General features: G+C 44.9%; 1 protein-coding gene across 1 annotated transcript; it reads left to right on the forward strand.

Moving 5' to 3' along the window:
- The first annotated feature begins 1,228 nt into the window (after positions 1 to 1,228).
- Positions 1,229 to 3,672, forward strand: LOC100725099 (transcription factor SPT20 homolog). Its single transcript, XM_063242912.1, has 3 exons — positions 1,229 to 2,997; positions 3,116 to 3,495; positions 3,581 to 3,672. Exons 1-3 carry the CDS (start codon positions 1,229 to 1,231, stop codon positions 3,670 to 3,672), a joined length of 2,241 nt encoding a protein of 746 aa, XP_063098982.1.
- The last annotated feature ends 9,674 nt before the right edge of the window (positions 3,673 to 13,346 follow it).

Raw genomic sequence — 13,346 nt, forward strand, 5'->3', positions numbered from 1 at the left:
GTACATGGCAAGCACAAGTGTCAGGGAATAATGCTCCTGGGACAGCTAAGGCAGAGAGAGACAGAAAGAGACAGAGACAGAGAGAGACAGAGACAGAGGGACAGGAAGGGAGGGAGGGGGAGGGAGAGAGAGAGTCAGAGAGAGAGAAAAACAAGAATAAATGCCTCAGCTTCCTTGCCTCCAGGATAGGACCAAGTGAGCCCTTTGGTCTACTGCTGCTCACAGTCCCCAGCGGAGACCAGGGCTCCGCAGCTGTCCTCTGCTCATGAACAGGCCTTCTGTTGCCTCCTTTACTGTCCTTGGTGCAGCTCTCACTAGGCCTTCTTGAGTTGAGCTCCCAGAAAAAACACTTGTACTCAGACCCCCTTCTCAGGGTGATTCTAGTGAAATACAGGCAAGACACAGTCAGTACTGCAGGGGAAGATCCAGTCCACACTGAGACAGGGCAGCACGGATCTTCTGCTAAGAGACGTGTGCCCTGGGATGCCAGCTAAGGGGCAGCACTTGGATCATGCTCGCAGACCGCACAGCAGGCTCTAAAGCGGGCCTCTGACCTCCAAACTGGCAGACTTTGAGGCAACAAAGTGAACAGAAGACTTATTTATCTAGTTCATATACTCAGCCCATATCCAGGCCTGTAGAAACTAAAAGATGGGGGGGGGTGAGGTAAGGATGCTTGAGGCAAAGAAACTGGACTGTTCCCAAGCACCTCGAGGTGCTGCAGAAGTGTCCACTGCCCTACAAAGACTGACACGACAGTAGAAAGTCGTTCTGGTCTGGTCCTCGAGGAGGGTGTAGATGAAGAATCTCACGCCCGTGTCCAGCAGGAGCGCAGCACTGGACGGGAAGCGAAGGCTGCACGGCTGGCTCACGTGACATCGCGTGACACAAGCCTGGCACGTGCTGGGCGGAAGTGGGGGGGCAGCACAGGTCACACAGTGAGCGCAGTGCGCATGTGCGCTAACCAAACTCTGCGAGGGTCCCCTGTGGCAGCACCGACTACCGGTACATGAAGGCCTTGCCGCTGACAGGTACGGGCGTTTTCAGATACTCATAAATTTTATCGAGTGTTTTCTTGGGGCTGAGGGTGAGTGTCTTGGTGCGCACATCCATCGGTATAAGCGTCAGGCTGTTTGTGGCCAGGTACAGGTGTAGATTTGCGGGACCCGGGTTAGGAGTCCAGAGGCTCCATTAATGTTCTCTTGTTGCAGGGCCCGAGTGCCTCACGATGCAGCGAGGCTTAGAGCAAGCCCTAGACCGTGCAGACGAGGTCATTGCGGGAGCCCAGCAGAGACCTCCTGCAAGGAGGGTCCCATGGGCTGAGGGTAAATCTCTCCATGAGAAGCTGTATGACATTTACGTTGAAGAATGTGGCAAAGAGCCTGAGGTCACCGAGGAACTCACGGCCAGCGTCCACTTGCTAGAGAAGCTGGTGAGCAGAGAGTCATTGCCATGCTTAGTGTTCAACCTTTACCCAGGAGATAAAGGCTATTCTGTCATGCTGGATGACAAAAGTGGGTCCTTTGTAGAGACCATTTCACTGCCCTATGAGGAGAGTAAACTGTTGGAGTACTTGGATGCACGACAGTTACCTCCTGTTCTGCTTGATATCCTGGACACATCTCAGATTAATGTTTTCCATAGTGGATGTGTCATAGCTGAAATTCGGGACTACAGGCAGTGTGTGGGCCTGGCCCCTTCTGTTTACAAAAGTAGGCATATTCTTTTACATCCAACGATGCAGACTTTAGTGTGTGATGCAGAGGCCATTGCAAGAGAAAACCCTCGATGGACCCAGAAAGACAAGCCCCCTCTTGGGAGCCGGCGGACTTTATCTAGATCAGAACCCATGTGTCTGAACCCCTCTGTGGCAGTAGCCTGCACTGCCAACAGACTGCAGTGTAGCATGGGGAAGAGGAATACCGCACCAATGCAACAGTGTTTCAAGCGGCCCTTGAGCCCCAACCTGAGTCTGCTGCACGAATTGTCTCAGTGTGCTCCTCCCCCAGACTTCAGAGTACTGACTATGTGTAAAGAAATTAAACAAGAAGATGAGGGCCAGGGGCACAACCTGAGGATCACAACACAGAATTATACAGACACGTGGAGACAGAGACCCTGTGACCTGACTGTGCCTTCTGAAATAGATGTGCAGAAACATGCCAAAGGAAAGAAGGGTCCCCTACCTGGTGATGTACCACGGCATTGCTGGCCACCACTTGTGCTAGAATATGATTGTTTGTTTGAATTTGAACCTGAGATTCAGCCATGGGAAACAGACCCAAGCACTGTATTGAAAAAAGGTGATCTACTTTGGTGTGATATGATAGATCCACCTAAATTTCCCACGAACATGATTCCTAACCACCCCACACAGGTCTCCACAGGTGACCATTCAGGTGGTCTCACAGCTAGATCAAAGACTGATGCTGGGAAGGCAGTCAGCACATGCCAGGTGTCTATCCAGAGCAAAGCTGAATGTTCACGCAGGATAGCACCAGGCTCCAGTGCCTCAGCCAGTGTGGGTCAACCTCCAGAGGCAAAGCCAATACTGCCTGTGACCTCAGTGTCAAAGAAGTCCTCAGTATCCAAAACCAAAGTGAACCCAGAAGTTCCACTGACCACACTCACCTCCAGATCTCAACAGTGTTCAGTTCAACATCCCTCTGCACTACAGGTTAGGAGCCCCTGGGTGTTCCCACCTCTTGCCCCTGGTCCCAAGGCAGACAGCCTTTTTCAGGAGTGTCCCATGGGTCTCAGAGGAGTTACTTCACTTCCTCCTCCTGCCCAATCCCTTGCTGGTCCCTCTGAAGGCACCCTAAAGACACAGAACTCAGCCACCTCCACTAGCCTAGAGGTTGTCAGTGGGGTGGGCCTAGCACAGGGAGCCTCAGGTTTGATGAGTGGTTCAGAGCCCACGCTGGGCAATTCCTCTGATGTCTTTGATATTGGGAAACTCCCGCTTCGTGCCCTTATGGGCCCACAAGGTCTGAAGTTGTGTGACTTCTTGCTTAAGACACAGCCATCTGCTAATGGTCGTGGTTTACGTAACAATAATGATTGTACAAACTTTCTACTCCAGCTTCCAACTAGTTCTACCACTTTGCACCCTCAGATACATTCACAGGAGCTTCAGCCCCAATTCCAGCTCAAACCTCAGCCCCAACCCCAAATCCAACCCCAGCCCCAGTTCCAACCCCAACCCCAACCCCAGTCCCAACCCCAATTCCAACCCCATCTCCAGTTCCAACCCCAACCCCAGAATCAATCCCAATTCCAACCCCAGCTTCAACCCCAATTCCAGCCCCAACCCCAGCCCCAGTTCCAACCCCAGCTTCAACCCCAATTCCAGCCCCAACCCCAACTCCAACCCCACCCCCAGCCCCAATTTCAGACCCAACCCCAATTCCAGCCCCAGCCCCAATTCCAACCCCAGCCTCAGTTCCAACCCAGGCCCCAACCCCAATTCCAGCCCCAGCCCCAACCCTGGCCCAAGCCCTAGCCCCAGCCCCAACTCCAACCAGAACCCCAGCCCCAGCCCCAGCCCCAACTCCAGCCTCAGCCTCAACTCCAGTGTGAGTTGTATCAGTTGATGGACAACTTCAGCAACCCACTGCTTTCCCACCACAGCCCAGCCCACAGGCTTTTGTACGAGATCTGAGCAGTCAGTGATGGGCCTTGCCTGCTCAGCAAGATGTTATGATGAACCTTGCTGGAGAAAGGTGTTTTTTTTTGCAGGCAGAGGCAACTATATTGGATGAGCTTTTTTCTGCCAAGCAAAGCCTCTCTCTGGAAAGATTCTAGGATACTGTTACCCTGCAAGAACAACTGCAGCCTCATGGACAGGTGCTGATGCCAGGGGGCTGTGACTAATGTCTCTGGTGACAGTAGCAACTTAGATCACTCAGATCCCACGTCGTGGTTACACAGTTGACCAGATAAGTGGTAGCACCAACAGAGGCCCACCAGCCACCTCAGAGTCCTGAGTCCTGCCTTGCTTTCTGTGTATTTAAAACACTCAAGCACAGAGCTGAATCTGTTCTGGGTTTTTACTTCATCTTTGATGTTTTTGATGTTTTAGTATTTTAAAGCAAAAGCTTTATACCAAAGCGCAATCCCATAAGTTTTACCTAGAAACAGGGAATGCATTTAATGAGCTGTGATTGTCTTGCTGAAGTTACTGTTCGTTTGCTGACATACTTTTACTGTAGTATTTGAATGTGTGCTCAAACTCAAACGAGGTTCAACGAAACTTACAAGTTCTCTGAAGCATAAAATGACAATAAGAATACACTGCTGGTTAATGTTCGAGCAAGATGTGCTGGTTTTTAAGTTTTGATTGTAAAACAGAGCGCAAAATTGCCTGCCTTCACCCTTTGAAGGACACTGCTCAGTAGTACCGAGCTCCTTCACGTGCTTGTGTGCCAGAGCTCCAGGAGCTTTGCATCTTGCAGACCCCAGACTCTGCACCCCTTGAACAGCAGCACCCCTTTTGCTGTCCTCCAGCCCCTGGCAGCCTGCATTCATTCTGCCTTCTGTTTCCATGGGCAAGCGTTGCTGAAGCACGCTGGGCAATTCACAAAGTGAAATCCTGACGGTGCTCATCATTTAGAGACAGGTTTATGTCACTCTGCACAATGTTCTCAAGGTTCAGCCATGTTTCCCTACGTGACAGGAAAACGACTGCCTTTTAAAAACTAGTTTTCCCGAAAGAATATATACCTATAGCTAGACGAAACAGCTTTCAGGACAACATAGCTGGTGTCCACGTGTTCAGTTTGAAAGGTTTGTGTGCAGTGTATGAGTTGTAGTTGCTACACATTTAGTTTGAAAAATGGAAAGACTCCACAAGAAACGAAGGTCACACTGAGACTGAGTACAGCAGAGATCTGCACACCTGTGGGATGCAGTCGGTGGCAGATGAGAGAGTGTGACCGTCCCCAAACCCTTCCAAGTCTCCCTGCACTCAGTGTTCTCCCTCCCCCACCGCAGAGCAAATCTCTCCTCCAGACCCTGTCACTGGCCCTCAAAGGCACTTCTCTGGTGCCTTGTCTGTCTCTTTAGAAAGTTATTTACAAATTTTTTGAATAGTAGGTTACAGCAGGACATGGTGTCTCATGCCTGTAAGCTCAGTCCTCACAAGTTTGGGCCCAGCATGGGTACTCTAACAAAGCAGTGGGGCACTGTCTTGAAATAAAATATTAAAAAGGACTAGGATTGTTACTCAGTGCAAAGGCACTGGGTCCAACCTCCTGGACCGCCAAAAAAAAAACAAAACAAAAAAAACAACAACAACAACAAAAAAACTTAGGTTACTTTTAAATAGGTAAAAGAAACATTTGGTAACTTTTTTCTTTCTTTCTAATAAATAGCTGTAGTCTCCTTAGCTTGGTAAGTAGGATGTCCTCCTCCTTTTCCCTTTGTTTCATCAGTTGTTCCTCAGTCCTTGCTCCATCAAGTCCATTTTTTTTTCCTTCAATGGGACTCAAAGATCCTTGAACTTTTCTGGCCTCTTTTTCACCCCTTCCTTGTTAAAACTTGAGTTGTAATTCACGTAAGAAGCATTTAGCCATTTTCAGGTACAATTCTCTGGCACTCAGCACATTCTCAGTGTTGAGCCGACACCACCTCTATTTCCCTAACATGTTCAGCCCTTCAGAATGAAAAATCCTGGACCCATCAGGCACTCAGCAGTCCTCCTCCCTGCCACCTGCCCCTGGCGACCGCTAATTTGCTTTCTGTCCCCAGGAACTGCACTGTTCACAGCGTCTCCTACCACTGGAATCATACCGTATGTTCTTTTTGGTGTCTACCATAATGCTTTTGAGGTTCTTGGATTTTTTTACATGTATCAGTACTTCATTCCTGTTTGGCTGAATAATGTTTCATAATATGTATGTACTGTATTCTGTTTATCCATTCCTTGATTGTTGGCTAATTGGATTGTATCTACCTTTACCTATTGTGGATAGTGGTTTTTTTTTTTTATCACTCATGTATTTGTTGTAATTTCCCACATTTGGCTCCTTTATGCACTTTAAATAGCAAAGATAAGATTTCTCTTTATAAGTACACATGTGTATTTGTCTACTTTTTGCTCTAAGAAGAAAGGAAATTTTGCCTGACAGTTTAAAAGTGATTAATAAAAAACAGACTGACTTCCTGACAGCACATCAATGTTGCCATCTGAGTAACAAGGAGCCCATCCTGGGCATCACAGGGAGTGGCGCCCGCAATGTAGCTGAAGAAGTGAACCAGTGGGATGAGCTGTTGCCAAGAAGAATGCATCCTTGGCCTATGGGCGCCTGGCAGAGACCTGACTTGGGAATATTGCAGGTGGAGTGTCTTTCCTCCCTTTGCCCTCTGCCTCCTGATAACTAGCTGAATTTGTACCTGAGTCATGTGTGCCTTTCTTCCCAGGAAGCTAAATAAATTTGGTTTTGTTTCAGATTACCATTTGCTCATTTTTTTAGAAAATATTTTTTTTGTTGTTTTGATACCAAGAATCAAACTCACAATCTTAACACTTGCCAGGCAAACACTTATGCCACTGAGCTAAATCCCCAGCCCCTTAAAATATATTTATTTCCTTTTCATGAGCTCCACCTGGTTGGTACTTTGACTTGGGGTTCCTTTTGAGTATATCCAGTTTGCTACATTTTGGGAGTAAACTTTTCATTTATTTTAGCATCTTGAAACCCTGGAAACCCTTTCCTAAGCCACAAAAAATCCTACCAATCCACAATTAGACTTCTGTAGGCACATCTTCAGGAATCTAGTGGACAGCATTGACAGTGAGGCATTTCACATAACGTGAAAGCAGGTGGCCTTAGAATTCCCAGGTCACAGAGATGTCCCTCAGACAAGCACCCAGGTAGTTACACGCAGAAGTGGGCCTTTGTTATGGGACAGGAGCTTGGGAACAAGATTATCACATTTCTTGAGGATCTTTGTTTTAAAGGAGAATTCTAGCTCTGGAAAGTGCTGTGCTGTAGGAATCTTAACTGGGGTCTCATTGTAACTTTAAATTTTCTCATAGCTGCATTTTAAAAAGTACATATATATAGGAGAAATTAATAACAAAACATACTTAATTCATACAGATATCCAAAACATCATTTCCATTTGTCAATATTTTAAAATTCTTGACATTTTATATTCTTTTATTTTCATTAAAACTTCAAATTCCAGACTATGTCAATTTGGATGTTAAATTGTTATAAAAATATTTGGCTTGAATTTAGATTTTGTAAAATTTACAGTTGAAAATGTACATTCACCTCCCAACATACTTAGTTTCCCAAAAATTAAATCAAATATATTTTAAAATCTCAATTAATTAAAAGCAAATAAAATTTAACTATTAGTTCTTCAGTCTTACAACATTTCAAGTGCTCAATATCCATGTATCTCTGGCCCTGAAGAACTTGGAACCTGACGGATAGAGAGGCGCCATGCTGTCTTTTACTCTTCCGTTTCCTCCTCCTCCCTGTCATCTTTCAGGTCTCCAGTTCTTCCTGCACAAGTGATGCTGGATCAGTCGTGAGTTGGTGTTGTGAGCTGGGTGATGGGCATATGGCACTCATTATAGTGTTCTCTCTACTGTGGTGTGTAGTTGAAGTTGGCTTCACCACCCCCGTATATCCCTTTAGACAGCCAAGTTGCTGATGTTCGTACCGCCCCATGAACATGCCTTCCCCATCCTGGCCTTCGTCTTGTACCCAAAGTCCTGCCAGTGTCCAGGCCTCCACTAGCCCTTCTGTCTTCCCACTACATTGCCAAAGCCGCAGGCATCAAGGGGTGTATGAGTTAATTGTTAAATTCAGTTCAACAAGTTCCTCATTAGGGACAAATTACCTGAGTTTGAAATCTGCTAATTTTCCAATCAGAGTGAGTGTTTGCACTTGTGATTTGGAAATAATTACCATATGGTAAAAGCAAAACCTATGTGGGGATTAAAGTAAAGGTGAGGGAGGACAGGAGCTTATTTTGGCATCATCCCTGGAAACTCATGTTAGCATATGCAGATCAGTTGCTGCGCCTCCATGTTGGAGCAGGAAAGCTCACCTGTGGCAGTGTTTTGCAAAGGTCATTTATTTTATGTGCCAGTGTCCGTGAAGGATGACCCTGCCCTTGATGAGAGAGCAGTGTGGCCTTCATAAGGCCAGCATTGGGCTTGGAAAGGAGAAAAGCCTTTTGAACTGAGCTATTTCGTCTGCAAACACACTGATGTTTTTGCTTTAATCTGCCTTCAATGTGAATGTTCTGCATGGTGACAAACATATTTCCTCGGAGGTGGAGGCGAGGAGTATATGTTCTTCATATGATGATGTCACAATGAGTATACGGTATTAGGGAAAGTTCACCTGAAGAGTCTTGAAGAATTATGGATAGTAATTGCTACCAAAATTTGTCCCAGTCCCAGTCACTACATCACTGGTTCTAAAGCTGTTGGAAATTCACAGTAAAGAATAGTCAGATTTTTAGGTCATTTATGGGCCAATGCAGAAAATCTCGTTTTTAAATTTAGTGACAGGAAAAAACCGTGTCCCCCAAAAGATACCATCCTTCCTCCTTTGTGATAAACATAGTTGTACACATTAGCAGGTTTCCCTTTGCACGTCAGCTGCCTGCAAATGAAAAACCAACACTGAAACCTGAGTCACCAAGTTTAGTTTATGATTAGCACTTCGGCATTCTTGATGTCTTATTTCTTATCTCTACTAGTTCAATTTGTCATAGACTACTTCGAATCTTTTGTCAAAGGAAACAGATGCCTCCCTCCAAGTGTCACCACACACACAAATAAGAGTTTCTATTTCTTTGTGTACACTGCCTTTCAGCTTTTTATGAATCTGCTAGTAACGTCCTTGAAGAACTTGAGTCACTGACGATTTCCTGAGACAATAAAGCTATTAAATTGCACAGTGATAGTTTGGCCTCTTTATCTGCTTCTGAAGTCCATGCCTTGCACAAGTACCTGTAACTGATGTGTTGTTGGGTCTCAGTGGCGGCCTCTACGTGAAACTATTTTAGTTTTTCCAATCACCATCTTCAAACACGTGGTACCAAGTCCCCCTTCTCCTACCCCTTGAGGATATCTTGGGTAGATCTTACTCTGGGCTCTCTTGGTTGGTGGAGCTCCCAATTCTAATTACAACTTCAAGATCATACCTTCCTTCTGGTGTAGATGTGGGCAGGGAGAGAAGAAGGGAAACAGATCTTCCTGTGCAAAGGCCCCTTTCCTGGTGGGACACCAGGATCTGCTCAGAGGATGTCTCCAGGTAGGAACCTGCTCTGAAGGCTGAGGCCACAGTGTTAAGCTTTTCCTCGGCTTCTTCCTCTGGGAACTCCCTCAGAACGGCCCGGTGCTCCTGTGTAGGAGCCCTGGTGAGTGCCGAGACCCTCTTCTGGGATCCTAAGGCTGGAGGGTGGGGAAATCTAAGACAGACTGACTTGCCAGCCTCGCTGCCCCTCACTAATACCGTTTGAGCCTCTCGCGGTCAGGTAGCTGTAGACCACGAGGGGGCAGCAAACTCCAGGTTCCCACACAACTGTAACCTCAGAGAATTTTTGTCAGTCTTGTCCAAGAATTATCTCACCAGGGCTGGGGATTTAGCTCAGAGGCAAAAGCACCTGCCTTGCAAGCAGGCAGTCGTGAGTTCGATCCCTGGTACCGATAAAAACAAAAAAGACAAAAAAAAAAAAAAAAGAATTATCTCACCGACTAACCTGCGGCCAACTTTCCCTTCAAGCAGAGCTCCTCCCCATTCCCCTCGAACCACTCCCTTAAGGCTCGTGGGGAGCGAGGGGGCCTCCATATTGCCATTCTGCCCTTAGAGACCGCGGCCCGTCACACACCACTGCCACCACCATCCCTCCCCCATCCTTTTTGAACAGAGACTGGGGGAGGGTGGCAGTTGGCTTCGAAGGCTGTGGTCCGGGTCTGAATACAGCCACTTCTTCCCTCTCTTAGTACTGAGGGAACATGTCTGGTTGCAGCCTTTATGTATTTATTTACTTTCCGGTACCAGGGATTAGAATGTAGGGTCATCTCGTTGACCTATATCTTCAGCCACCCCCCTCCCCCAGCCTTTTTAAAGTTTTGAAATAGGGTCTCCCTAAGTTGATAAACTGCCCGTGCTGGATTCGCATTTGAGATCTTTCTGCCTCAGCCTTCTACGAGTGCTGGCATTACAAGCATGTCCCACCGTGACTGGCTCAGTTGCAGCCTTTCTCTAGGTCCGAGAACACCTGGTGCTTTTCTTTCCATCTTTAGCAACTCTGGGGCAGCAGGAAAAATCTCACAGTGAGCAGGACCATCCACGGGCAAAGACAGGCAAAATGCTTCCCAGCCTTAAGCCTCTGGTTTTGTGCTCCCAATTTCCAATGGGAAAGGACAGAAAGAAAAGAAATGAGGCCTACAGGTAGGTGGTGGGCAGTTTTCTAAAGGACTGTTTGGGGTGAGTTCAGTGAACTGTAAGAATTTATTGTAAAGCCTGAGTAAACCAACATGAAGAACTGAAATCATCTGGTGAAGCTTTAGCCCTCCATCCTCTAACGGCTGGAGGTGGGGATGGGGTAGGGTTTCTTGACATGGAAGATGTTTTCTGAATGTTGTGTAAAGGAATATGTAGATAGAAATTTAAAGGAAATCCTCTAGTGCACCACCCCCTTCCCAAAGGGGAGGTAGGTGGAGACCAATTGCTGTTGGTCTCTAAACTGGTCTTAGCCAGGGGAACATAATCCCAGCACTTGAGAGGCTGAGGCAAAAGGATCACAAGTTTGAGTCCTGCCAGGGCAATTTAATGGAATCCCGTCACAAACAAAACAAACACAACACAACACAACACAACACAAAAACATGTTGGAGCTTCCACTGAAAGAAAGAGGAGAGGGATACATTTTTTTATTTAAAAAAAAAGCAGAACAAAAAAGGTAGACATAATACAGAATTTCAAAAAAAATTAACGCTAAGAAATCACTAGTTGATAAATTACATATTGTCCTCTTACAAATAGTTGTTCAAGTTACAAAATTAAAGCATAAAAAGTAGACAATGAGAGTGCAAACTGTTCTGTTCAGTGATCCAACAAAAACTTAGTTAATATGGTTATCTATCTCACACTCTTGAACATACATGCAGTTATATCCTTTGGAGCACTTTCTTTCCCTTTCTTTTTTACAATAGCTATTACACATTTTGGATCTTATTACTCTTACAGTTTTTATTACTTTTTACACTAGAGAGACAATGTCATATTCACAAAGATGATTCTTATTTATTTCATTTATGAGGATAGTCTCCAATTGCCTCCATTTACCTATAAAGGCCTCAAGATCATCCTTTTTATAGCCGAGTAATAGTCCATTGAATAAAAATACCGCATCTTTTTCATCTACTCTGTGGTTGATGAGCATTTTGGTTGTTTCCAATATTTAGCTCTTACAAATTGTGCTGCATATATATCATATATGTGCACATATATCACTGTGACATGACCTTTTTAGTTTTTTTGGGAAAATACCCAGGAGGGGAATAGCTGGATTGAATGGAACTTCCAATCCTAGTCTGTTGAGGAATCTCCATACTGATTTCCATAGTGGCTGCACCAGGGATACATCTTCATACTCCGAAAAACCAGTTACTTTGGGCTTATTGTTTGACTGTGTTTGGAGAATGGGGCATTTGAAGTTGTAATTTTGGAGGACTTTGTGGTTACTGGTAACAATTAACTCCAGGGCAAAACCAAAAGAGTGCTGTCTGTGATAGATGGAGAGATGATGAGATCAAGGAGCCAAGGGACCAGGCTATTGCAAGGATCATCTGTGTGAGTACAAAGTCACCAAGAATTCTTAGATGTGCGGCTCTGGCAAGAGTGGCAGTGAACCAGGCCCTAGAATCTTCAAGGACTGGTGGGGAGTTGACTTCCCACAGTATAGAAGGAGAGACAATTGGTGTAGGAGATCAGTTAGATCAAGATGATCCTTAATATTGGTTGTAGAAAACTTCAATGTCATTTTTTTAGATTGAGAACATACTGACATGCAAGGCTTTTTGCTAGATACCTGGCAAAAGACCAAGGTACTTTCTTCGTCCATAGTGGGACAAAGTCTCCTCAGAGAGAAAAGGGAAACATACAAATAACTATAAAGCCAGGAGACCATGGTATATACTACTGAAGATATCTCAAATTTAATTTATTTACAAATTTAATTTGTTTTATGACTTTGGGGAAGATGTCTGCATTTGTAGTTGTGTGAGGAAGATGGCCATGGTCGTGTTTGTCACCTGGTATGGAATTTGCAAATGGAAGCAAAATTTTGCCAAGTACTTTTGTTCCTGAAACAAATGGTTTGCAAACAGCACCTTTAGCGAATTGAGGTTTTCTGTAAATCACACTGGATGGAATTGGGAAGGCTTCACAAAGGAGTAGCGTGGCTGAGACTTGGATAGTTGAGATAGGAATGGAAAGGGCGTGTCCGAAGAGAGGAACAGCACATATAAAAAGGTGCAGTAGAGGATGGGAAGTACAGAAGAGAAGGGATTTATAGCATGTATGTGCAAAGAGGAAGTGGAAAAGTTGAAATGATGGGCTGGATCCATGGCATGGATCCTCTGGGTAATTTAAGTGGGACACACTGAAACCAGCAATCACAGGGTTTAGAACACCTTTGTATCTGAAGGAAAAGAAAGAAAGTCTAAAGCTTTCCTTCCACTTAACAAAGAACTCTAGCAGAAATATTTGTTATCTTTTTTTTTGTTGTTGTCTTTTTCCTTTTTATCAGTACCGGGGATCGAACTCACGACTGCCTGTTTTCAAGGCAGGCGCTTATGCCGCTGAGCTAAACCTCCAGCCCCAATATTTGTTATCTTATAGAAAACAAAATTGAAAATATAGTATTATTATTACCAAAGTAACACATTATTAAATAAGATGGCCAATCAGAAATGCACACTTTTGCATGTTATATGTTCCATTTCCCTGGGCAAAACAACAAATTCTGACATCTAGGAATCTTAATAAATACAGATCTTTACATATAACACTCCCAAGCATAATTTTAAAGCAACAGAAAATAGAAGCCAACATGACCAAAAGGAGAGTGGGACAGATACTTGAACAAATGTTCCCAATTCTGATTATATGACACAGAACTAGCTCTATGCCACACAATATTGTCTGCTTCTCTGTAGCTATAGGGGAAGAGGGAACATTTTCTCTTTACCTGAGATTTTTTTTTTTTTACTATAAGTAGGGGATAGTATTAAGTATTAAAATTTCAAGAAGCTTAAATCTTGCATATTGGAAAAGAAAAAGGCAATAGAAGAGTTTAATAGTTAA

The sequence above is a fragment of the Cavia porcellus genome, unplaced genomic scaffold (genome assembly GCF_034190915.1).
Source record: "Cavia porcellus strain 051 isolate PalLab524CR breed Dunkin Hartley unplaced genomic scaffold, mCavPor4.1 scaffold_33, whole genome shotgun sequence".
Classification (NCBI taxonomy): domain Eukaryota; kingdom Metazoa; phylum Chordata; class Mammalia; order Rodentia; family Caviidae; genus Cavia; species Cavia porcellus.